This window comes from Thalassophryne amazonica, chromosome 12 (genome assembly GCF_902500255.1).
Source record: "Thalassophryne amazonica chromosome 12, fThaAma1.1, whole genome shotgun sequence".
NCBI lineage: Eukaryota > Metazoa > Chordata > Actinopteri > Batrachoidiformes > Batrachoididae > Thalassophryne > Thalassophryne amazonica.
This window is the reverse complement of record NC_047114.1, coordinates 74,109,241-74,133,630: the sequence shown is the minus strand read 5'-3', so window position 1 is coordinate 74,133,630 and position 24,390 is coordinate 74,109,241. Positions and strand designations below refer to the sequence as shown.

Here is a 24,390-nt window from a genome sequence, read left to right as displayed (position 1 = left end):
TGAGGTGATGTTCTTGGATGTATGGCACAACAATGGGCCTCAGGATCTCGTCACGGTATCTCTGTGCATTCAAAATGCCATCAATAAAATGCACCTGTGTTCTTCGTCCATAACAGACACCTGCCCATACCATTACCCCACCGCCACCATGGGCCACTCGATCCACAACATTGACATCAGAAAACCGCTCACCCACACGACGCCACACACGCTGTCTGCCATCTGCCCTGAACAGTGTGAACTGGGATTCATCCGTGAAGAGAACACCTCTCCAATGTGCCAAACGCCAGCGAATGTGAGCATTTGCCCACTCAAGTCAGTTACGCCGACGAACTGGCATCAGGTCGAGACCCCGATGAGGACGATGAGCATGCAGATGAGCTTCCCTGAGACGGTTTCTGACAGTTTGTGCAGAAATTCTTTGGTTATGCAAACCGATTGTTTCAGCAACTGTCCGAGTGGCTGGTCTCAGACGATCTTGGAGGTGAACATGCTGGATGTGGAGGTCCTGGGCTGGTGTGGTTACACATGGTCTGCGGTTGTGAGGCTGGTTGGATGTACTGCCAAATTCTCTGAAACGCCTTTGGAGACGGCTTATCGTAGAGAAATGAACATTCAATACACGAGCAACAGCTCTGGTTGACATTCCTGCTGTCAGCATGCTAATTGCACACTCCCTCAAATCTTGCGACATCTGTGGCATTGTGCTGTGTGATAAAACTGCACCTTTCAGAGTGGCCTTTTATTGTGGGCAGTCTAAGGCACACCTGTGCACTAATCATGGTGTCTAATCGGCATCTTGATATGGCACACCTGTGAGGTGGGATGGATTATCTCAGCAAAGGAGAAGTGCTCACTATCACAGATTTAGACTGGTTTGTGAACATTTGAGGGAAATGGTGATATTGTGTATGTGGAAAAAGTTTTAGATCTTTGAGTTCATCTCATACAAAATGGGAGCAAAACCAAAAGTGTTGCGTTTATATTTTTGTTGAGTGTATTAAGGAGGGAAGAACCAGTACTTCACTACTCAATTTTGGCCAACCAGAAAACAGAGGATGTTTTAGTTGAACAGCTTTGGTCCTGGGTAGCTTCAAAATTTGCCAAGGAAAGATTGAAATTGTGATTGGTTGAGGCAGATTTTTAAATAATTATAGGCCATATTAAAACTTCTTCTCTTATACCCCTCACACACATAGCCGGAATCACGCAGAATGCTGTCGGAGTTACAGTAGTGTTTAGAATAATAGTAGTGCTATGTGACTAAAAAGATTAATCCAGGTTTTGAGTATATTTCTTATTGTTACATGGGAAACAAGGTACCAGTAGATTTAGTAGATTCTCACAAATTCAACAAGACCAAGCATTCCCGATATGCACATTCTTAAGGCTATGAAATTGGGCTATTAGTAAAAAAAAAAAAAAAGTAGAAAAGGGGGTGTTCACAGTAATAGTAGCGTCTGCTGTTCACGCTGCAAACTCAAAACTATTATGTTCAAACTGCTTTTTTAGCAACCTTGTAAATCACTAAACTTGTATTTAGTTGTATAACCACAGTTTTTCATGATTTCTTCACATCTGTGAGGCATTAATTTTGTTGGTTTGGAACCAAGATTTTGCTCGTTTACTAGTGCGCTTGGGGTCATTGTCTTGTTGAAACACCCATTTCAAGGGCATGTCCTCTTCAGCATAAGGCAACATGACCTCTTCAAGTATTTTGACATATCCAAACTGATCCATGATACCTGGTATGTGATATATAGGCCCAACACCATAGTAGGAGAAACATGCCCATATCATGATGCTTGCACCACCATGCTTCACTGTCTTCACTGTGAACTGTGGCTTGAATTCAGAGTTTGGGGGTCGTCTCACAAACTGTCTGCGGCCCTTAGACCCAAAAAGAACAATTTTACTCTCATCAGTCCACAAAATATTTCTCCATTTCTCTTTAGGCCAGTTGATGTGTTCTTTGGCAAATTGTAACCTCTTCTGCACGTCTTTTATTTAACAGAGGGACTTTGCGGGGGATTCTTGCAAATAAATTAGCTTCACACAGGCGTCTTCTGTCACAGCACTTACAGGTAACTCCAGACTGTCTTTGATCATCCTGGAGCTGATCAATGGGTAAGCCTTTGCCATTGTGGTTATTCTTCTATCTATTTTGATGGTTGTTTTCTGTTTTCTTCCACGCGTCTCTGTTTGTTTTTTTTTTTTGTTTTTTTTAAAGCATTGGACATCATTGTAGATGAACAGCCTATACTTTTTTGCAACTGCGTATAAGTTTTCCCCTCTCCAATCAATTTTTGAATCAAACTACGCTGTTCTTCTGAACAATGTCTTGAACGTCCCAATTTCCTCAGGCTTTCAAAGAGAAAAGCATGTTCAACAGGTGCTGGCTTCATCCTTACATAGGGGGCACCTGATTCATGCCTGTTTGTTCCACAAAATTGACGAATTCACTGACTGAATGCCACACTACTATTATTGTGAACACCCCCTTTTCTACCTTTTTTTTTTACTAATAGCCCAATTTCGTAGCCTTAAGAGTGTGCATATCATGAATGCTTGGTCTTGTTGGATTTGTGAGAATCTACTGAATCTACTGGTACCTTGTTTCCCATGTAACAATAAGAAACATACTCAAAACCTGGATTAATCTTTTTAGTCACATAGCACTACTATTATTCTGAACACTAATGTATGAATCGTGCACATCCGAAAAGTGTGGGATTTCAGTTCAAGAATGTTCTGACAGCCATCTGCGGACGTCGAGACAGTTGGTCAAAATAGGCAAGCAGCCCCGAGTGCGATGCACATGTTCATAATTCTTCGGGCGCCATCAAGATGGGACACCTATCCAACGGCGGTCCATGTGTTATCTGAGGACCATCTAACCACAATTTACATATTCCGATGGCAGTAAAACGGGATTCAAAACGATTTGAGCGCATACATATCTCGGGATAGATCTGGCACGCTGTGCCTGCCATTATGACCTGCAGTGCCATGTATAATAATGCCCCCCCACCCCCCCAGAGTGCAAAGGAACTGTTGTAATGTATGTGGGATGCTTCATCACAGTAATAATTATGAAATATTATCATGTACAGTGCACAGCGGCTATCAAACCGAAAGCTCCGTGCGCTGTTGCACACATGGTGCCGCAAATCTGAACAGGCTGTTATACCCACAATAGACCTTACAGTATAGATATTTCTTCATTCCTTCTCATGGGGCGACGTAAATAATGTGAACTATTGTCTCTGTCATAACACAGGCAGCTGCGCCTCTCTGTGCTGTGCAGTAACGTGTCATTGCGTGCGTCAGGCTTGGAGCTGAACAGATCTCACATTGTAATAAATGTTCACCTTCTAACTCTGGAGGAGATATATGGAGCTTGTGGCAGTTCGTTACACCATTAATAAACATGCATCTTACCTCCAAAGGCAGTCCAGGATGTTTCACAGCATAGACATGGACATGAAGCCGGGACAGCAGCCTGTGGTTAGAATCCTCGAACCCCCCCAAAAAGTAATTCCATGTGATAATCCAACCATCGCGGTGTTCAGAGTTGCATTGTGCTGCTGAAGTGTGCAAACAAGAAAAAAGAAAGTTCCCTGGAAAGGCTCCGTCTGAGGGATTGCATGGCCCAATGCCAGCAAACTTTGGAGCAAAACTGTCCACTTGTCCAGTGGCAGGCGCACGCACAGAGACACACACACACACACACACGGCTGAGTGATAATTACAGGCCTACGCGTGTGCACAGGCGTGTGCCTGAGGAAAACAGTGCTCCGGCCTGCCATGCAGACATTTGGAGATCGGGCAGTCTGCAGCGCCTTTTATGGCCGTCTGACAGCAATCTGTGTCATCTACCTATTGTCTACATATGCTTTGGATGCCATCGTGCAGGTGTGGACGAGGCAGTCCGCATGCGTTCGGACCATGGCTGGCTACGCCTCTTTTCCTCCCAACTGCGTTGGATAATGGCAATATTTGCTGTGTCGGAATGGCTCCTGCACATTCTTGCTATGTGCGACGGGGGCTTTACTCTTTATGCCTCTTTACACTTTTTTGTTGGGTCTATAATTATTTTTGGTTTTCTCTTTTCTCTCTTTGAAAATTAATTTTAAGCAAGAATTTCCACATGCCTGTTTCAGTTCTTTTACAAAATTTTATTGTATAAAATAGTAAAATTTCATATGTAAATGACTTATTCATTGCACTCTTACAAACAACAGAAGCATGTTTATGTCTTATGAAATAGAAATCACACGCAGTCTGGAGTATGTATGTTCTAGTCAATATAAAAGGAAAAAAATGTGATCCTTTGTTTTTACAGAGAGTTTGAAAAATAGGTGAAACAAAACATTACAGGCCCAAGTTAGCATGTTGACTGTTAGATCTGACATCCATGTTGGTAGTCTGAGACTCATGTCGTAGACCATAGATACTATAACAGATGTCCATTATTATAGTTATGATATTCGGGTGATTGTGTGTGTAATGGTACACCTCCCTTGTGGTTCGGTACATGGCACATTGTAAAGGTGACGGTAAATTCCTGTCAGATTCTACAAAATTAAAATTATGGACGAATATCACTTGAAATGTTCAAGAGTTGCCTTGAAGAGCTCCAGTTTCCAAATCCTGACTTTCACAGTCATTGTTGCAGAATAAAGGTTGTTTTACACAATACACAGCCCACCGTTTGGTACATGTAAAATATTTTGGTATATCGGTTTCACCCCTAGCGTGTCAGTGTGCCATAGCATGCAGAATAGTAATCTGGAAGATAATAAATGATGACATCAAATTTGAAAAGCTGTTACTGAAATGTTTTCCTTGTCTTGTTGGCCAGTTTTTGAAAAATGGCTGCTGGATGACTACAACATGTGACCATGTGGACCATGTCCACCATGCAGGTTCCTCAGTGTTAAAGATAAAGATAAACTTTATTTTTTGCCAGAGTACAGAAACAGTAAACAGTAAATAATGGTTAGTTAAATACACAATTCCAGAATGTGTTTGTATTTAATAGAAATCAGTCAGTCAGGTTTTTTTTGTTTTGTTTTTTCAATAAGTACAACTTCCTCAGCATCCTCCTCTCTGACACTTCATCACAGACTCCAGCTCAACCCTCAGGACCCCAGTGGCTGGAGAAGGCTCTGGAAAAAAATTATAGGTTTCTGAGTACGTTAGTGGAATGATACAGCATTTACCTGTTACATCTCCATTCACAGCTTCATGTTGGAGTGGAGTAGACATGGCTTGTAGGACGGGACAACTGATCAAATCTTGTTGCAGGTTTCCCGCTTGCTTTCTAGCAAACAATCACTGAAATTTCACATTATTTTAAAGAAAATCCTCCTCTTCATTCTCCAGTCACTGCTATAGAAGACAACAACTCTTGTCTTGGTGTCTTCCCTCACTTGTCTCCTTCCAGCATGGTCGCTCAATTTTTGGGAATTGCCTGCTTCACACAGATTTACCATACTGTTTGTATTCTTTAATGATTGATGTAAATGAAGTCCAAGACATATTCAATATCTTGGAAATGTTCATGTATCCATCCCCTGGGTTGGGGTTGTAGAAAATTATATTTTGGATGATATTTTTGTTGACCTTAACTTTACTCTGATGTGCTCCAAAAGGAAGTCATTTCGAGATGCTCATCAAAATAATATTCCGACTGCATTTGTCTGTTGCGCAGGATAATTATTGTAGTCTTTATTTAATTCAGTTTTCAAAAAACTATGATGGGCTTGTTGCATGGGAACATGTACACTCATCTATTGTTTCCCATTAGAGTACGTCACATTTTTGTACGTCACAAAAACTTGCACCCCAGAGATGACATACCATTGATGCAGGGCAGCCATTTATGGACTATCACTAGTTAAGTGCCAGTTTATATAAGAGTCAGGCAGGTGGTGATTTATGACCCCTTCAGATTATTTTATGGGTAGATACATGTTAGAAACTAACAAAAAAATTACTTGTTTAATCCTTGATAGGGTGTGCTTTTTTAGGGGGTCCTGGAAATTTGGGGTCAAAATGAGTGAGCCAAATTGATTTTCATTAGTGCTAGTTTATCGGGTCTATCGAGTTTATCAGACTCTCCAAAAACGTGAAAATTTTGGCGGCTGCCTCAGGGCGCAAGCCCATAGGTGCCGCTGCAAATCGCTATTTTTTTTATAATTGTGTACATTTTCACAGGGGCAGTGTACCAAGGTCTTTTATGCATGTAATAATAGATTAGCACCTCTTACTTTGATTTCGATGCAAATTTTGGGCGCACGAGTATAGGGGGCGTGTTTTGTCGCCAACATGTGAAATTACCATTTTTTCGCAAAGTGATTTCTCCATTCGCCCTAGTGATGAAATATGGCTCATATTGTCACTCAGCATCTCTGGTTTCACTGCTAAAGAGAGTTTTATAGCTGGTTTTGATATTGACCCTTTTGCACCGTTTTTGTTGGACCACTTCACGAAGAGGCCAAATCTGGTAAATTGGCAACTTCCTCAGATTTTCATGAAACTTGCAGAATTTGCTCCCATAACAGGGTAAAGGGCCCACTGTATGTTTGAGTGCTGTGTGGCAACCCATTTTGGCTGTAAGTTGCCACCTGGTGGCCAACCAGCTCTGAAGCGTCACAGGTGAATTAATATTCCAGACAGTACCCTTTAAAATGGTATATTACATTACATATTTCAAGGTACTTCATTTTCTCCCCTATGGTGGCCAGAATCTGTACGTGTTCCCATGCTACAAGCTGATGTTGAGTCATCCTCATTAGATCTCCAACTTGTTTGTCATTTAAAGATAATCCAAAGTACAAAATAGAATTACTATATCACCATTCGCAGGTGTGTGGATATATTGTCATAACTTGTTGATGTAAATTTCCTCAGGTCCATTGCTGTCTGGAGATGACCAGTATTTGAACTGACTCTAGAGGATTTGGAGCGGCGGGACTCTTCAGTCAGCCGTTCATCTCCATGCCAATATAAGGAGGTGTTACTCATTCTGAGTACACATTCGGCTCCTTTAATTCTCTTCTCGCTTCACCATGGGGGGAGCTGTGAGCGCTGGGGAGGACAATGATGACCTCATCGATAATCTCAAAGAGGCCCAGTATATCCGCACAGAAAAAGTTGAACAGGCCTTTCGGGCCATAGACCGCGGAGATTATTATCTGGATGGCTTTCGGGACAGTGCTTACAAAGACTTGGCATGGAAGCATGGCAACATCCACCTATCTGCTCCGTGTATATACTCTGAGGTGATGGAAGCTCTCAAACTGCAGTCAGGACTTTCTTTCCTCAATCTTGGCAGTGGAACTGGTTACTTGAGCACAATGGTCGGTCTTATCATAGGTAAGAATAATGTTCCCCCCACAGTTGGGTTTTCTATGCGTGGGAAGTGTTCAGATGTTCTGTTAAAGTACAGCACATTAATTTGTGTTGGTGCACATTAAGCTGTTTTCTCATGAACAGAATTAAACACTGTTTTTCTGTCAAGGGCCATTTGGTGTGAACCATGGTGTTGAGCTCCATAAAGACGTGGTTGAATATGCGAGAGAGAAACTGGATGAATTCATAAAGAACAGTGACAGCTTTGATAAGTGAGTACAGCACATTCTTTATAGAACTATGTAAAAGTTGTGTTTGCATGTTCTCAAAAACATCTCTCCTGTTGCCTGATTAATTTTGATTTACAAAATAAATGATACATTTTAATCCATTGAATTCTGAAATGCGGCAAGCCTAAAAAAAGTATGTCTATATTGTATTTCATTTCTGACACGTGATTTTTATTTATTAAATTCTTTAATTTTTTTAAGGTTTGAGTTTTGTGAACCCGTCTTTGTGGTGGGGAATTGCTTGGAAATCGCAACGGACAGCCACCAGTATGATCGCATTTATTGTGGGGCAGGAGTGCAGAAGGATCATGAAAATTACATGAAAGTACTGCTGAAAATTGGAGGCATTCTGGTGACACCAGTAGAGGATCAGGTAAGTGCTGCAGGCTATCGCAGTAACACTGGATAAACACATCATGGCTGCTGTTCAGAATGTTTACATTTCATATCAGGAAAATCATGGTACATTAGCTTTGACCTGCAAGACCTTATGCAAAATTCACATGCATTATTGAAGGGAGCGTACTCGCTACCTTGCTTTTAAATCAGGCAATGAGATGGCGTACAAAGCTGCGAAGTACAGACTGAGGAAAGCCGTCACAGAGGGGCAAGAGACAGTACAGGGAGAAGCTGGACAGCTTTGATGGTACTGCTGGCCCAGGGTGGATGTGGCAAAGCCTCCAGCTCATCACTGACTACAGGACCTCCACCAGTACTCTCAGCTCCAGAGGCAGCCCGCCGGATGATTTCAGCACCTTTTACTAGAGCTGGGACTAGTCATAATAGTCGACTACAATTAGCTAACATCTGACTAGTCGACTACTTTTCACACACATACCTACTTTTCATACACATACACATACAAGGTTCACACCTTGGCAGGTTAATTAGGCCCAATCTCAATTCTCTTTTGTACCCCATCCACTTCCCCTTGGCCCTACCCCTACCCCTACGCCTACCCCTTAAAACAAGGGGTAAGGCGAAGGGATATGCCTCCAGCCCTAAGAATTGAGACTCTCCTCCGCCTTAGGGGGAAGAAAAAAACTGCCCGTCTCAAACTGCTGTCTTCACTTTTTGTCAACATGGCAACCGAAGCAAAACTTGTTGCAGTAGCCTGTTTGCTCTTTTTATTTTCTCACCTTTTTGCGTAAATGCAAAGAAATAGAAGAAATCGCAGATTTCTTCGACACATCGCAATCATGTCAGAGAATTTTGTGGTATTAATAATACCACAAAATCCCCTATTATCCCCCTTTTTTAAATCCCCCTTTAATCCCCTATTTCTCCCGGTGTGTAGTGAGCGCCTTGTATGGCAGCACCCTGACATCAGGGTGAATGTGAGGCATAATTGTAAAGCGCTTTGAGCGTCTGATGCAGATGGAAAAGTGCTATATAAATGCAGTCCATTTACCATTTAATAATTAATTTAATTAATTCATAATTTATAATAATTAATAGTATTAATAGTCAATTAATTAGTAATTAATTAATGTTAATATTACAGATAATTCGTCATTAATAATAGTAGTAATTAATATTGTTAACTGATTAATCATTAATTGATTGATTAGTAATTAATTAATGAATTAATTAATTAGTAATTAAAATAAATAAACACTTGAAATATATCAGTCTGTGTGGAATGAATGTATACATTATACAAGTTTCACTTTTTGAATGGAATAACTGAAATAAATCAACATTTTCATGATATTCTAATTATATGACCAGCACCTGTATGTATGTTATGGGCTGCATCAAGTTCTGTTAACCTTATATTTCTTTTTCAAATTCTCCCATTTTTTTTTGCATCCAACACTATTTCCTTTAGAAATTTCCTTGACAAACAATAGCAGTTTATTAGGACGTCAGGGTATGTGTTACACATATACATGTGTTTGTATATATTTTCCAACTTACTCCCATTGATGAAACTTCTCATTTTCTGCCTGAAAGCTTATTAGGAGACGAGTGTGCTAAGGGCTCCCTGTTTCTTTACAAAATACACACACGTTACAGACAACGGTAGGAATCGCTGTTATCCAAAGATTTATGAACATACAAATTAACGTGCTTATCCTTTATCACAATTTTCTCCATTGTGAGATATAAAAGTGTCTTATCGTAGCGTTCATGTGTATATGCATTATAACGCCTCAGCGCATGAGCGAAGTTACAATATTCTTCAGAATGACAATATACGCAAGATGCATCCAGCAGCATACATGTTGCTGTCATAGACAACTGCCTGTAAAGTTTTTTTGGCAAGTTATAACTTTCTAAACAGCGTAATTTGTAATGAAAGCCGTTTTCATTTGTGCGGCTCTGGGCGCCATGTTTATTTCTTTGGAGACAGCGGTAAGCTCCTCCTACCCCTCCAAATGGAGTGAATCTGGATGCACACTCCATTTGGAGGGGTTTGTTGCCCTCCGCCTTCCCCTCCACCTCACTCCAGAAAGAGAATTGAGACACCCCTCTGTCTCTCGTGCCCACGCAAAACGGAGGAGAAGAGGTAAGGGGAAGGGCCGAGGGGTAGAATCGAGATTCAGCCTTAGTCGGCTCAAACAGGTTAGTCTATGCCTAGTAAATGAATGCAGGTATCACCTTCATGCTCATGCTGTTTTTTTGTATTTGTGATTTTGTGCTTATGTTTCTTAAAATAAATGTCACATTTGAGTTTCACCATGGAGACTCGAAATTGGCTTAATTCAGTCTATCGAATTTAGTCGCAGACTAGTCGATAACAAATGGTAGTCGACTAATCGTTAGTGATCTAATCATTAGACTAGTCGACTAATGATTTTCATTAGTCATCCCAACCCTACTTTTTACACTTGCTTTGAGATCTCCAGCTATAGCACAGAGATGAGGCCTGCACACACACCCACACTCCAAAGGCCACTCAACACCCCTCCCCTAGCCCAACGGCCTCAACAGGCCAGGTGCAAAGAGCACTTAGGAAGATTAGCCCCTGCGAGGCAGTAGGACCAGACAACATTCCGGGGCGGGCCATCAGAGCATGTGTTAATGAGCTGGTTGATGTTCTCACCTTCATATTCAACCTTTCCCTCAGCCAGAACACTGTTCCCACCTGCTTCAAGACTACAACCGTTGTTCTCATCCCCAAGAAAAGACCACCCACCTGTCTGAGCGATTACAGGCCAGTAGCACTCACTCCAATCATCACAGTGTTTTGAGAGAGTGGTGCTGGTGCACATTCAGAGCAGCATATCAGACACTCTGGACCCCTGCAATATGCAAACCAGCCCAACAGGTCCACCCCACACCCCAACACTATTCCCTCTCTCACCTATCAAACAAAGACGTCTATATCAAGATAGTCTTTGTAGACTACAGCTCAGCCTTCATCCCCTACAAACTCACCCACAAACTGCTCACACTTGGCCTGCACCCCACCTTCTGTGACTGGCTCCTATACTTTTTGACTGGCAGGCCCCAGTCCATCAGGATTGATCATAGGCCTTCAGCCAGCATAATCACTGACACTGGCACCCCTCAGCGATGTGTCCTCAGCCCCATCCTCTACACTCTGTTCACCCATGACTGTCGCCTCCCACAAGGATAACATATCCTGACATTCGTAGATGACACTGCAGTGATCGGTCGCATCACTGGAGGTGACGAAGCAGCTTACAGGATGGAGGTGGCTGATCCAATGTCATGGTGTGAGGACAACAACCTTACCCTCAACAAAGACCAGACGAAGGAGATGATAGTGGACATGAGGAAGGAGAGGAGACCTCATCAACCACGGTTTATCTGAGAGCTTGAAGTGGATGGGGTGAGCAGCTTTAAATACCTGTGTGTTCACATCTGTGAGGACCTCACCTGGACACTGAACACCACACAGCTGGTTAAGAAGGCCCAGAACAGCTGGATTTTCTGAGGAGGCTGAGGAAGTTTGGTATGTTGCCCAAGATCCTCAGCAACTTCTACAGCTCCGCTGTTAAGAGTATTTTTACCAACTGCATCACAGCGTGGTGCAGCAGGACTACTGCTGTGGGCCGCATTCGTGGTAAGACTGCTGAGAGGATCACCAGGAGTCCACCGCCCTCTCTGCAGAACATCTACCACCGCTGAGTCCACAGGAGAGCTGCCTCCATGTTCAAAGACCCCACTCACCCACAACACAGACTGTTCACACTTCTAACCTCAGGCCGGAGGTACAGAAGTGTGAAATGCAAAACATCAAGACTAAAAAGCTCTTTCTTCCCCTCTGCCATCCAATATCGTTATTAGTCACAACCACGGACTTCCTCATCACTGTATATTTTGTACACACTTGCATTTTGCACAACTGTGCTTCACATTTCATTGTAGGTATCAGACACTTTGTATATATCAGATATTTATGCCATTGTATTTTTACTTATTGTATTTTTTTCAATCTATTCTTTACTATTTATATATAACTTGGCAACAGTGTGGAACGTTTTGTTTATCATCCCCACCCGCATACCGAAAATCAGCCCACATCAGTTTTTTTTTTTTTTTTTTTTTTTTTTTTTTTTTTTTGGCCCGAATTTCACTGACAGCGGTACAGCTGTTGCAAGAACCAGCATGTCCATTAGGCAGCAAGTATGCTTTGGCCAAAGTCGGCTGAAGTTTACCGAGCTGGGCTGCTACATTTTTTTTGTAGGATACTTCTGGCATATTACAAGGGGAAGTTTAATTTTACTGTACTTTGGGAAGTTGGTAGATAAAATTGACGAGAACATCTTTTAGTACAGAGGGTAAAGATCATGACAGATTGAAAAGGAAGGTTTTGAGTCAGCCTAAGGCAAAACCTGTAGCATAATAAAGAACCGCTGCAGATTTTTGTCCCCGATTGCCTTCCTATTCCAAAAAAGAGGAACTCTGGGATGATTTATTACAACAGCAGTCTGAAGTTGTATGTCATATTATTATGCAGCCAGTTAGTACAAGACTACTATGACTGCCAGTAAAACTATTAATATGAATATATTTGGTCAACTAAATCACCATGTAGCATCATTCGGCTACTTGAGGGATTCGGTGGGATTAATATCAGATGCCATTAAAGTCTGAATGTTCCCCAAACCATCAGTCAGCATCTGTCAGCACCATCTTGTTGAACACATTAATTACATCTTTGGGGCTGTGTGATGGCTGTGAATGGATGACTGTGGCTGGAGGATGTCTTTCTGCAGGTATTAATGTAGTACCTGCAGCAGGCATGTTCAGTGTTCAAAAATCATTACGATGCTGCTGAGCTTATACCCCACTGAGATATAATGTAAACGCTATGATGGCTCAAATACATGGTGTTCCTTACACTGCTCTCCTGTTTGCCTGGTTCAGTTGGAGCTGCGATTAATCAGATGGGACATCTTCTGTTCCCACTATAAACACCTTTAGTGTTTTATTGTGGAAACACAGAGAACCTGGCTAACTGCTTGTACACTACACACCAACAGCAATGTTTCATGTTTTTGGGGGGTTTTGCGAACCCACAGGAGTGTTTTGGGGATCCTTGTTAGATTGTGTAGTGCGGGTAGCTCGGTTTGATAGTTGTACGAGGTCTATTAGAAAAGTAAGACTGGCAGCTGGAAACCATTCAAAAAATGTATCTGGCTTTCTGTGAAAATTTTACGGGCTTCACAGAGAATTAGGACTGTTACTACAGCTTTAAGGACGGCTTTAAGGATGCTCGGCGCATGGCGCAAAGCAACGCCATGATGAAGCCTCACGGGACATGTTCTGGCATGTCCAGGCACATCCACAATTTCTCGGATAATCACTCAATAGAAAAACCACCGACAGCTGTCTGAACGCCATCTCAAAGCCGTCCTGTGAGACCAAAATGGAGATGGATTTGTCTCGCTCCAGTAGCGAATCCATCGTGACGCGCGAAGCCTCCGCTCGGCTTTCCATGACAAAATCTCTTGTTAAAAGTGAAATCTGCCAGAAAATGGTTGATGTCCAGCTTTTGTGATAACCAGAGAAAGTGCACACGACGGTCCCGGCTCCAGAGAGCCATCCGTTTAGAAATGGTCTGGTGGTTTGTGGCTCTCGATGGTGGCACGGCGCGCCGAGCGTCCTTAAAGCCGTCCTTAAAGCTGTAGTAACAGTCCTTATTCTCTGTGAAGCCCGTAAAATTTTCACCGAAAGCCAGATAAATTTTTCGAATGGTTTCCAGCTGCCAGTCTCTAACAGTTTCTGAAAAAAATTCTGATGGAAAAAAAGCCCAAATCATTCCGCCATTTCCTGACAATGAAAATCCGACGAGGGGGCTGGACCACTCCTCACTCAAAGCCTGCCCACAGGCAAATGACGCAACCGACAGGCGTGGAAAAACTCATGCATGCGCACGAGGGTTCAAGCTTGTCTGACGCAATCACACGTGATTCAAATCCATATGGTTTTTGAAAAAAATAATAAGGTCGGATACTTCTCTAATAAACCTCGTAGACCTGGGTGAGACTCCTGGTCTTGTTTTTGAACAAGATACTTCATCTGCATTGTCCCATTCCATCCAGCTGTAAATGTGTTCCAGCTGTGGGTGGGGAAGTAACCTGCAGGTGTCACATCCAGGGGAAGTCGTAGACTGCCATCTGCTTTATACTACGGAATCCAGGGATTAAGCACCCACTTATCCTCGTGGGCTTCAGGGCCTATATAGATATTTTACTAATTCTTCCTTTCTTCTTGTGTTAGATTGTGGACTAATGATTACATCTTACAGGTTCAGACAATACCATGTGTGTCAACAATACCTCAAACTGCAAAAGCTTATATGTTTTCACTCCGCGTCACTGATCACGCCGTCTTATGGGTACGCCCATAGAGGGGGTCTGAGAATTGTTTTGATGCTGTATAAAAAGGTAGATTGTGATTTGTTTGTGTCATTATTGATGATATCAGTCAACGAATAACAAAACTCTTTCTGCAGTGAATGCAGTCAGGCCATGTTATGCTGTGCATGACGGTGTGGTGAGTGCACTTGCTGCCAGAGCAGAAGGTTTCCAGTTCAAGACCACCCATGTCCAGTCTCCATGTAATGTGATGATGCGTCAGGAAAAAGCATCCAGCGTAAAACCTGTGCCAAATCAATGCCAGGATCTGCTGTCTTGATCTCGAATGGGGAAAAGCTGGATGACTTACTCTCTGATAGATAGCCAGTGTGGGGCCCACAGGGTGTTCATCTGTTGTCAACCTTTGATCTTACTACCTTCAAAAATTACACTGTAGTGTTTTGTGCTCAGAAGTAATACAAATATAAGGGAGACACAGTTGGTTCTTCAGTATTTTTGCAAATAATTTGGAGTTCTCTGATTCGTACTCCCGTGCCCCGATCCCGGATAAGCAGCTGAAGATGAGTGAGTGAGTGATTCATACTCCACATTTATAGATCTGTTAGCCCCGAGGAAGGGTCAGTGGATTTGAGATCATTATTAGTGAGAAACAGAAAACATTTACACGGAATGAGAGCTGTGGTTTAGTAAAGGTGGAGTCTCCAGGGAACTGTAGTTAATCACAGTTGGATACATTGTTTTCAACCACACCTTCTTCACCTGCACCATTGAATAAATTTTCAGACATTATTTATACTGGTGATATCACAAAAATATTAAAAGGATTTTTTTTTCCCTCTCAAATTTCTTTTATTTAATCTACGAGGTCTGTGAGAAAAGTATCCGACCTTTTTATTTTATGCAAAAAATATATGGATTTGATTCATATGTTTTTACGTCAGCCAAGCGTGAGTTTTTTCACGCCTGTCGGTTGCGTCATTCGCCTGTGGGCAGGCTTTGAGTGAGCACTGGTCCACCCCTCTCGTCGTTTTTTCATTGCGAGGAAATGGCGGAATGATTTGGGCTTTGTTCCATCAGAATTTTTTCAGAAACTGTTAGAGACAGGCAGCTGGAAACCATTCGGAAAATTCACATGGCTTTCAGTGAAAATTTTATGGGCTTCACAGAGATTACGGAGTGTTACTACCGCTTTAAGGACAGCCCACAATGGCGCACAGCGTGCCGCGCTCCGAGCCGTGATCGACAGGCAGAAACGACCATTTCATTTCTAAACAGATCGCTGTATGGCTCCGGGACCATCGTGTGCAATTTCTCTGGTTATCACAAGAGCTGGACATCAGCCATTTTCCAGCAGATTTCACTTTTAATAAGAGATTTTGTCATGGAAAGCCGCGCGGAGGCTTCGCGCGTCACAACGGATTCGCTGATGGAGCGAGACAAAGAACACCTACATTTTTGAGTGCCCAGCTCTCCACAATTTCTGTTATACTCACTCGACTGGTAAGCCACTGAAAGCCGAGATAGGCATGTCCCAACTTGTCCTCTGACACTCCAAAACGGATGAGAGGGGTGGACCAGTGCTCACTCACAAGCCTCACAAGCCTGCCCACAGGCAAATGACGCAACCAACAGGCGTGAAAAAACTCACGCATGCGCACGAAGGTTCAAGCTTGGCTGACGTAAAAACATATGAATCAAATCCATATATTTTTTGCATAAAATAAAAAGGTCGGATACTTTTCTCACAGACCTCGTATACTAGTCCAGGCATATTGCAAAGTGTGATTTACTTTTTTGAGTTTTGGTGCATATTTATTTGTTTATTCTTCAATTTTTAGCTTTAGGAATTTTCTACTATATTTTTCTGGCTGATTTTACAAAAAAGTATTCATGCAGATATTTTCAAATAAATCTCAGGTGATCTATAATACTGTGTGAAGTACAGTGCAAAGTTTAATTTATTTATATGAAACTTTGAAAAGTCTTTCACACCGTTTTCAAATTTCAAACTTAGGGATTTTCTCTCTATTCATTTCAGTTTATTTATGCAGCTCCAAATTGCACCATAAGTCAGTCCAAAGTGCTACAAATGCTACAAAAGGTTTAAATGTTTGTTAAATGTACCCCCCTGAGCAAACACATTAGCAAGAGTGGCCACTTTACTTTTACGGTCACATTAGCTACATACAACCTGCCCTTCATTTTCAATCAAAGCGGCCGGTTTGCAGTTGTAACAGACAGCAGTCTCTCTGCCTCCAGCTAGGTGTGGCTAGAATAGACCAGAAGTCTATTTTATGCAAATGGTGAGCGACACTGCAACTGCCAGTCAGAGTGAATAGGCAGTGTGACATCAGCTGGTTGTTCGCTTGAGTAAAATAATCCAAGATGGGGAAATGTGCTCTGAAACAGCTGTGTTTCTGTATAAGTCTAATATGTTTCTCATATATTTTGTAAAAGCTAGCAAGAAATAAATTATTCTAAATCTAAAAACACTGTTTTTGTAACTGCGTAACACCACTGAAGTGATTTTACAAGGCATCTTGCGGAGGTGTTCACATGCACGCCCCGGGAACGGCTATCGTGCAACAAAGCCAACTGCTTGTCGGCCTCATTCATACCTAATGTGACCATAGAGTAAGTGGCATGACCATCTGCTTTAGCTATACTACCAATAACAACAGTGGAGGTCACTTGGAAGAAAAATCTGGATCTTGTTGGCTCTTTGTGACATATGGTTGGGTAGCGCTGCTTTAGCCCCTTATTCCTCCAGCAGAACACATCCAAAGTTATTTGACTGTCAGCTGGGGGAGGTCATTATTATCCCAGTGGAGGGGTGCAGACTTTGCATGCTCCTTCTAGTTTCTGATGACCTCCTGTAGTTTGTGGTTTATGGTAGTGTAACACTTTGTGGTGTTCTGTGTCTCTTACACAGCTGACCCAGATAACCAGGACTGGCCAGTGCACATGGGAGAGTAAAAACATCTTGGCTGTGTCGTTCGCTCCATTGGTGCAGCAGAGCAGAGCCGAAGGAGAGAAGCCCGATACTGTTCATCTGCGTGAGTTCTCCAAATTTAACAAATTCTAAAGCGTCAAACGGGAAACATGTAATGTCAAAATGATGCGATGAAACCACTCTGAAAGCACTTTTTGATTTACCTTACGAGGCCGGACTTGCAACTGAGGTGTAATGCCACTTATTTCCTTCATATAATGAGATAGATGTTTTCCTTTAGCTGTTCTTTTTGTTGACCCAGTTGAACTGCAGGAACAGTTTGTAGCTTCCTCTTACCTTTGCACTCTCTTTCTTTGGTCTTCAGCCCCTGTGACCGTCCGGAGTCTTCAGGATCTGTCTCGGATCTACATACGCCGCACTCTCCGAAACCTGGCCAATGAGGACAGTCAGGCCAAAGGGCTGATGCAAAGAATTCCCCAGAAACGCAAACGTAGGCGGTGTCGCCGGCGGCGCATCAACACGTACATTTTTGTAGACAGCCAGCCTATACCCCAAATGGTTGAGAGCGAAGAAGAGGAACACAATGAAGAGGAGCACAAAGAGGTGGAGGAAGAGGAGGAGAGAGACATTGGCGACATTGAAATCCTTAAACAAGTCAACGTGTTGAGAGACCAAATAATGGCTTTGCCACTGCCTGAGTCACTTAAAGCGTATTTGTTGTATTACCGAGAGAAATGACTGATTCACTTGAGTTCTGTTCTTAATGAGTGCAGCACCAGCTGAAACGCTTTTCTTTGTCCCCTTTTCAGTATAAATGTAGCATTATTTCCATTCAGTTCGATGGCGAAGCTATGACGGGAAGGAGACGTCATCTTAAACAATTTTGAGAGTAATATTCTCATGACCGTTGTTAGCTTATGTCATTTTCTTTTGATTTGTGTTTCAACAACTTGTATTCAAAAAAGTAAACAAAGTACAAATAGTTTTCAAAAACTCGTTTTGAGATTCAGATTTTATCACAGTCTCAGAACATCTGCACGTGTGCAGATTGCAAATTGTATAAAGGCAAAACTTCCTATATTTGTTAAGATGTGTCAAAAAAGACTTTTATCGCACCTTTTGTAGTAGCTTTAACTTCCTATGAAAGTGTGGCCCTTTTGTGATGCTGAAAAAGAGCAAAATACAGTAAATGGAGCCACGTCCTCCCATTCTGAGTCATTATTTTTTCTACAGGACACCTTTTTAATCAAACTTTTCTACACGGTGTTTAAATAATTGCGTTGTGTCACTTTGCATAAGTCTAAGTGACAAACTGACTCGTGTAGATTTGTTTTACGTCTCTGAAATAGCAGTTTTACAATGACATGCCCACTATTTCCATGTTGTTTTTCATTTCCATTGTCGATTCAAATAATCATTTAATACCATAATGATCAGAGGTTTCAAATAAGGGTGATGGGTGTGTAATTATTTCAGGATTTTGTTGTTTGTTTGTTGTTTTTTGTTTTTTTTTTAAAGAGGGAACTGGCAAAGAGGAAACGATAACGATCATAAGAGTACATGCATGACTATAGTTTGTACATCTTGGGTGTTGCTCCGTTTTCTTAACGTCAAATATAGCTTTCTACGTAATTGGTTGCTGGAGGTGCTGTACCAACCGAGTGTGACGTGTTTTGAGAAGAAAAGTTAAATTCAATCATTTTTATGGCCTTCAGACGTTTAAGTTCTTTGTTTTCTTATTTTGGACACCGATGCAGAATCTCAACAGTGACATTCATGTATCTGGGCCTCAGCCTTTGATATTGAGAGACGCCTGGGTCGTGACGTCAATGGACAGAGGTGTTTTCTGATGCCTTTGCAGGAGAACAGAGGTCTTAGTCTTTAGGGTACCAATGCTGGCTGACGTAGTGTGGTTGTGAGACTTGGACACTAACCAGTGACCTAAGGCGAGAACTCATGTCTTTGATCCCAGGTCTCTTAGAGGATCCTTTGGTACCACTGGAATGACTTTGTGTCAAACAAGCGGTTACTTACAGTAGAGACACTGATGAGGGGTATCTCTTGTGTTGTGAGAGAGCGTCAGCTGTGAAATTTTGGCCATGTGTTTCTGTGGGTGTGAGAATGCCAGTAAATGGTCAATAAATGGGCTATATGTAGGAGCTTTTCCATCTGAAGTAGATGCTCAAAAGCAGAATGACGCCTCTCATTCACCCATTCATACCTTCCATGCGAGGCGCTCAACTTAGTGATTTGGCAGTCTGATGGGGATTTGAACCGAGAATCCTCTGGTCACGAGCCTACTGCTTTAACCACTAGACCATCACCTCCCCCTGACATCACAGTGGCTGGAGAAGGCCAAGGGAACGCCCATGTTTAATCTGGCTGTAGCCGATAGATGGTTACATTTGGGAGGTGGGGATGGACCTGTTGTCTGTCTGGGTGATTTCCATCCAGTATCCTAGGCTGTTCCATTTTGTAGTGGTTGCGGTAACACGTCACACCAATGTGTGCTCCCAGACCAGACCTGAATGCAAACTCAGAATATTGAGGATTTTGAAGCCTTTTTTATCCTGGATTGTGCAATTGTCCACTTAAGCACCTTAATTCTCAAGGTCTCAACTGAAAATAGGTGCCATTTTTTTTTTTTTTTTAAGCTGTTGCTTGAAATGTAAATCCTCTTTGCTAGCACAACACCCCTGGTGGAATCAGAGTTTCAGTGCCAACGTACGTACCCCAACACGCTGCAATTTCTGTGACTTCTCTGGCACCGGAATTTACCCAAATGTTCTATCTCCACCAAACATCCACCCATCCATTTTTTTTAAACCTGCTTATTCCAGTTAAGGGTTACATTCCAGAGTTAAAATATAAATAAAATGAACAGCACGCTACCATAGATGTCCTGTTTTCTTCATGCTTTAGTTTTCCAGAATTTCTTCATCTTACTTTGAGTGCATCATTTAATATTCCAAAAGCTCAGTTGAATGTTGTTAATAGTAATTCTATTTAGTATAAAGGTGAGATCTATGTACTGTTGACCATAAGATATGATTTAAGTTGCATTTGGTTTGTTGTAGCACCCTCTTGCTGTACTGTATCTTGACACTGGGATCTCTGTAGTTTTAAACTCCACTGCTGTCTGTTAAATATTAGCTCTAGATCTTCATTTTGTTCTGGTGTAATGAAAATATTTAGTTTTAAATGGGACAGATTATTCTGTGAGTAGTTTTGTGTGAACAGGTAACATTTATTTTCTGTAAGTTTATTTTTTACATTCACTGGAAAGCTTTGCAAATAAGCAATAACAGTATAATTTGTCATCTTATAATTACCGATAACATAGCTCCATTTAATTTGTGTGGGATTCATTAAAATTCACATGACCGATTACAGGCGTGCAACAGTTTATATACCATTATCTGGAAAAGTAATTGGCAGTGAGAGAGCTCATTAAGTATTAAAAGCAGGGAACCTATAGCCTTGGCTCTCGGGTCACACCTTGCACCAAAATTAATGGGGCAGATGTGATTACATTAATGTGGATGAGATTGGACTTGTAATATAAATTGCACCCAACAAACATTTAGTCATATCCAATTTTGCCATCACATTAAGTTTAGTTGTTAAGAGCCCAAACTATTCTGTTACTGTTTATTGGGCCGAGATTATTTCCTCATAAGAGTGTGTCATTTTGAAGCGTGTTGTTTCTCCGTAAGTGTTTGGCACAAAAATAAAGGTAACAATCATACGCCGCCTCTTCTCGTCATTAGAACCACACTCTTTCAAAAACAAAGTTTTATCAGTTTGAACATTAAATATCTTGTCTTTGTGGTGTATTCGATTGAATATAGGTTGAAGAGGATTTGCAAATCATTATATTCTGTTTTCATTTACATTTTACACAACGTCCCAACTTCACTGGAATTAGGGTTGTAGTCAGTTTAGTTAAATGTCATGTTGCCGCAACCATGAATGAAAAGTGTAGTGTGTTTTATGTCTTCCGCCACATCTCTCTGTTTGTGGGTGTGTAAAAATCAAAGCATCTGTTTGTGGTAGAATGCAGAAAAGACAAAAAGCTCTGCATGTATGCGTACGTACGTGTGTGCATGCAACTTCAGTCAAAGACAAACTGGAGAGCTGACATTTGCCTTTTGGTATGCTTATATATTATAGGTCAAGGATGAATGCTGCCTAAACAGAACATTGATAGGACTAATATTTTTGAAGAAACTACAGATTTTAGCTAACAGCGCGGAACAATGAATGTTGGTAATTGCATTCTGGACTCGCAGGCCGTTCCAGCAGGGGGCGGTAAATCATCTATATATTAATAGCATGCATGCGTGCATGATATAATTGTAAATACTTTAAAATACATGGATGACATAAGAAAGTGAAACACTTATTTCTATTGTGGTCCATTTGAAAAGCAAATGACAAAATTGAAGTAATAATACTGATAATAATAACAATAATGATAATTATAGTGTGTATATGATAACGACAACCTAAACAATTTATAAATACATTAAGACAGTAAATTAACATAAAAAATTATGTAATTAACAGGAAATAAACAGGCTGAGTTCTTCTTCACACACCATTCCAACTCATTATTGAAACTTTGCTTAATTTATTACCACCTTTGAAAAACATCAGCTAGCTATTCCATAAACACTACCGAATCTAGAGCTCGTGGATCCCCATGGTCAATGCACTAGTCTATCTATCTATCTACACTCAAAAATATAAACGCAACACTTTTGGTTTTGCTCCCATTTTGTATGAGATGAACTCAAAGATCTAAAACTTTTTCCACATACACAATATCACCATTTCCCTCAAATATTGTTCACAAACCAGTCTAAATCTGTGATAGTGAGCACTTCTCCTTTGCTGAGATAATCCATCCCACCTCACAGGTGTGCCATATCAAGATGCTGATTAGACGCCATGATTAGTGCACAGGTGTGCCTTAGACTGCCCACAATAAAAGGCCACTCTGAAAGGTGCAGTTTTATCACACAGCACAATGCCACAGATGTCGCAAGATTTGAGGGAGCATGCAATTGGCATGCTGACAGCAGGAATGTCAACCAGAGCTGTTGCTCGTGTATTGAATGTTCATTTCTCTACCATAAGCCGTCTCCAAAGGCGTTTCAGAGAATTTGGCAGTACATCCAACCAACCTCACAACCGCAGACCACGTGTAACCACACCAGCCCAGGACCTCCACATCCAGCATGTTCACCTCCAAGATCGTCTGAGACCAGCCACTCGGACAGCTGCTGAAACTATCGGTTTGCATAACCAAAGAATTTCTGCACAAACTGTCAGAAACCGTCTCAGGGAAGCTCATCTGCATGCTCGTCGTCCTCATCGGGGTCTCGACCTGACTCCAGTTCGTCGTCGTAACCGACTTGAGTGGGCAAATGCTCACATTCGCTGGCGTTTGGCACGTTGGAGAGGTGTTCTCTTCACGGATGAATCCCGGTTCACACTGTTCAGGGCAGATGGCAGACAGCGTGTGTGGCGTCGTGTGGGTGAGCGGTTTTCTGATGTCAATGTTGTGGATCGAGTGGCCCATGGTGGTGGTGGGGTTATGGTATGGGCAGGCATCTGTTATGGACGAAGAACACAGGTGCATTTTATTGATGGCATTTTGAATGCACAGAGATACCGTGACGAGATCCTGAGGCCCATTGTTGTGCCATCCAAGAACATCACCTCATGTTGCAGCAGGATAATGCACGGCCCCATGTTGCAAGGATCTGTACACAATTCTTGGAAGCTGAAAATGTCCCAGTTCTTGCATGACCGGCATACTCACTGGACATGTCACCCATTGAGCATGTTTGGGATGCTCTGGACCGGCGTATACGACAGCGTGTGCCAGTTCCTGCCAATATCCAGCAACTTCGCACAGCCGTTGAAGAGGAGTGGACCAACATTCCACAGGCCACAATTGACAACCTGATCAACTCTATGCGAAGGAGATGTGTTGCACTGCATGAGGCAAATGGTGGTCACACCAGATACTGACTGGTATCCCCCCCAATAAAACAAAACTGCACCTTTCAGAGTGGCCTTTTATTGTGGACAGTCTAAGGCACACCTGTGCACTAATCATGGTGTCTAATCAGCATCTTGATATGGCACACCTGTGAGGTGGGATGGATTATCTCAGCAAAGGAGAAGTGCTCACTATCACAGATTTAGACTGGTTTGTGAACAATATTTGAGGAAAATGGTGATATTGTGTATGTGGAAAAAGTTTTAGATCTTTGAGTTCATCTCATACAAAATGGGAGCAAAACCAAAAGTGTTGCGTTTATATTTTTGTTGAGTGTATCTATCTATCTGTCTATCTATCTACAACCACAATTCCAATGAAGTTGGGGAATTGTGTAAAATGTAAAAAACAGAATACAATTATTTGAAACTCCTCTTCAACCTATATTCAATTGAATACACCACAAAGACAAGATATTTAATGTTCAAACTGATAAATGTATTGTTTTTGTGCAAATATTTGCTCATTTTGAAATGGATGCCTGCAACATGTTTCAAAAAAGTTGGGACGGGGCAACAAAAGACTGGGAAAGTTGGGGAATTATAAATAGTGTGATTAAAAGTGATGGAGCGAAATCAACTTTTCCAAATTACTTTGTCAAGGAAAATAAAGAGATATATGACATAAAAGAAGTTGCAAATGAGTTTAATGATTATTTTTCAAATGTGGGATCAAGTCTGGTGGGAAATAAACTAATAGTAGAAGATAAATTAAATACACTTGTAAATACGGTCAATAGTATTTTCCTGGACAATGTGGAAAAAGATGAAATAAGAAATATTGTAAAAAACTGTAAGAAAAGATCAACTGACTATGAAGATTTAGACATGATGACTGTAAAAGGTATAATAGAAACTGTTATTGAACCATTCACTTACATTTGTAATCTGTCTCTGTCAACAGGAATTTTCCCAGACG

The 24,390-nt window shown here is 41.6% G+C and overlaps 1 protein-coding gene and 1 long non-coding RNA gene across 2 annotated transcripts in view; both read left to right on the top strand.

Moving 5' to 3' along the window:
- The window catches only part of pcmtd1 (protein-L-isoaspartate (D-aspartate) O-methyltransferase domain containing 1), a 44,604-nt gene extending 23,459 nt beyond the window's left edge, over positions 1–21,145 (top strand). Inside the window, exons 2-6 of the mRNA XM_034182857.1 lie at positions 6,919–7,383; positions 7,529–7,631; positions 7,851–8,022; positions 17,379–17,502; positions 17,764–21,145. Of these exons, the coding sequence (XP_034038748.1) occupies positions 7,077–7,383; positions 7,529–7,631; positions 7,851–8,022; positions 17,379–17,502; positions 17,764–18,137 (1,080 nt within the window). The 5' untranslated portion in view covers positions 6,919–7,076 and the 3' untranslated portion in view covers positions 18,138–21,145. The remainder of the gene's footprint in view (positions 1–6,918; positions 7,384–7,528; positions 7,632–7,850; positions 8,023–17,378; positions 17,503–17,763) is intronic.
- Positions 96–21,145, top strand: LOC117521537. Its single transcript, XR_004563961.1, has 3 exons — positions 96–105; positions 3,863–3,868; positions 20,661–21,145. It is a non-coding gene; the product is annotated as an uncharacterized LOC117521537 (long non-coding RNA).
- Positions 21,146–24,390: the final 3,245 nt, after the last annotated feature.